The 2,500-nt window shown below is 40.4% G+C and overlaps 1 protein-coding gene across 1 annotated transcript in view; it reads right to left on the bottom strand.

Annotated features, from left to right (window-relative positions):
* The window catches only part of LOC123510008 (laminin subunit alpha-1-like), a 147,791-nt gene that overhangs the window by 107,392 nt on the left and 37,899 nt on the right, over window positions 1–2,500 (bottom strand). The window contains 1 exon segment of the mRNA XM_045264686.1: window positions 600–700. Coding sequence (XP_045120621.1) covers window positions 600–700 — 101 coding nt within the window.

The raw sequence follows: 2,500 nt of genomic DNA, 5'->3' as shown, positions 1-2,500 counted from the left end.
ATGTATATATATAAATTGATGGAGGAAGGGCAGCAGTTTCCTGCGTGGGATGTACATACATAGGTATATGTTTGAACCCGAGATGTGTGTGACAGGCTGGCTGGCGTCGCCTCGCAACATTCAGCAGCGTTCCTTTGTTGAGACAGTTAGGGTTCGGGAAGTACTGATACCCGTGTCCTGTTCTATTTTGCCACGTTAATCGAACACAGAGAGCGAGTGTTTCCTTGTAAGCCAGCGAAGCATTGGGCAACGAATAATACTTCCCGGAGCAGCATTGAATTATATTCAGCAACGCTTTGTACGTACAAGAGACAACGCCATCCACGGCCAGCGCCGGCTTCACTCAGCTTTAGTACAGGAAGGGCACATAAAGTTGAAAAAGAGGTACACTTCATGTATAGGACAGCAACATCGTATATAATAATCACACTTCCAACCTTCTATCTGCTTTATCTATACAATCAAATCGATATTTGCTTTAGATAATTTTAATCCAGATTTCAATGACATAATTTGACTTCCACCAAAACAACGCACAAACAAGTCCAGTGATCTGTGTGTGTGTGTGTGTGTGTGTGTGTGTGTGTGTGTGTGCTCACCTCGGGGCCATCCTCTCCACAGGTGGCGTTGGTGGTGATCCGCGCCCCCGTGGCCAGGTTAATTACGTGAGGGAACAGACCTTTGTTGGGGCCACCGTCCTCTGCAACACAAAGACAACACCATTAGTACTCCGGCCATCACACGCAACACAAACACATAATGGCCTCTACAATTTCTACAGCATCTACTCTCCATCTCTCTCCTTTGTTCTTCATTCTTTTATCCTTTACTGATGTTCTTTCCGTCATAATCAAGCTTATCATTAATTTGAGACGACAAGAAAAGAATAACATATTTAACAAATTAAACTATTGCAAGTGCAGGGTTTAATTACTATGTCTGTCTGTCTGTCTCTCAATCTCTCTCTCTCTCTCTCTCTCTCTCTCTCTCTCTCTTGCTTATGTATTCTTTTTCTTGCATCCATCATATGCAATAATTCCAACAAATCTCTCTCCTTTTCTCTCTTTGTTCTTACCTTTGTTCCTTATTTCTGTCCATTACTTTGTATCATTATAACGCAAAAACAATAATGGTTTTCATCTCTCCTCAAACACATCACATTAACCGCAAGAGGGAGAGAGAGACACGGCAACCATTTCTGCAGCATTATCCTTCTCTCTCTCTCTCTCTCTCTCTCTCTCTCTCTCTCTCTCTCTCTCTCTCTCTCTCTCCATCACTTCCTTCGTCTCTTCTCTTTGAATCACCATCATCACCGACTACACACACACACACACACACACACACACACACACACACGTCATTTCTTTTGGCCACTGACCTTTATTTCGAATTTTTGTTAATAATTCTAGTTAAAAGTTATTGTTTTATTAATCTAGTAAAAATATTAGTCTTTTTTATAAACTTGATTGAAGTTATTAGATTTTTATGAATTTGGTAAAAGTTAGGAGAGAGAGAGAGAGAGAGAGAGAGAGAGAGAGAGAGAGAGAGAGAGAGAGAGAGAGAGAGAAATTGGCATGGTTGTTGATTATTGAAAAGGAAAGGACAGGAATGAGTCGGACAGAAAATTGAGATTATATGAAAGTTCAGTGACAATACGAAAATGAAAGATCAAAACACACACACACAACACACACACACACACACACACACACACACACACACACACACACACACACACACACACACACACACACACACACACACACACACACACACACACACACACACACACACACACACACACTCTCTCTCTCTCTCTCTCTCTCTCTCTCTCTCTCTCTCTCTCTCTCTCTCTCTCTCTCTAAAGCCTTCTCACATCAGCTGCTATGATATGCCAAACAAAACATAAAACTTCTCCCAGATGGTTTTTCGCCTTAAGTTTTGATGGAGCCTCTTTAAAGATAGATTAGAGAGAGAGAGAGAGAGAGAGAGAGAGAGAGAGAGAGAGAGAGAGAGAGGGAGAGAAAGAAAGATTTCCGTTGCTTTTATCTGGAAAACAACAAAGCGAAATCCTCTCTCTCTCTCTCTCTCTCTCTCTCTCTCTCTCTCTCTCTCTACAAACATAAAGGAAAAATATTTACGGTGGTCTTTCTTCTTAACCTTATCTCTTTCTCTTGTATCTGCTGCCCGTCCCTTCCCGATTCGTGGAGCATGGTTAGTCGGTCCTATCGATCTTTACTCTCACAAAACTAATATTCCAACGAGACTTTCTTCTTCATATTTGTCTAACCTTATTGTTGTTAGATAAGCGTGTAGATTTTTTTCTACTCTCGTACTTATAAGTGTTTCTAAATTGCTTCTGTTTGTATTATTATTTTTTTTTATTTCGTCAAAGTGGGATTAAATTCAGTGAGCGTTTAATTTTGTCGTGTAATCAAAATGTAATCTGATTATTCATTTTCTGTGTCACTAAGTTTAACAAGCTTTAGTGTGTGTGTGT

Source organism: Portunus trituberculatus, chromosome 28, assembly GCF_017591435.1.
Source record: "Portunus trituberculatus isolate SZX2019 chromosome 28, ASM1759143v1, whole genome shotgun sequence".
NCBI lineage: Eukaryota > Metazoa > Arthropoda > Malacostraca > Decapoda > Portunidae > Portunus > Portunus trituberculatus.
Note: the sequence above shows the minus strand (reverse complement) of the source record. Positions and strands in the feature narration are given on the sequence as shown.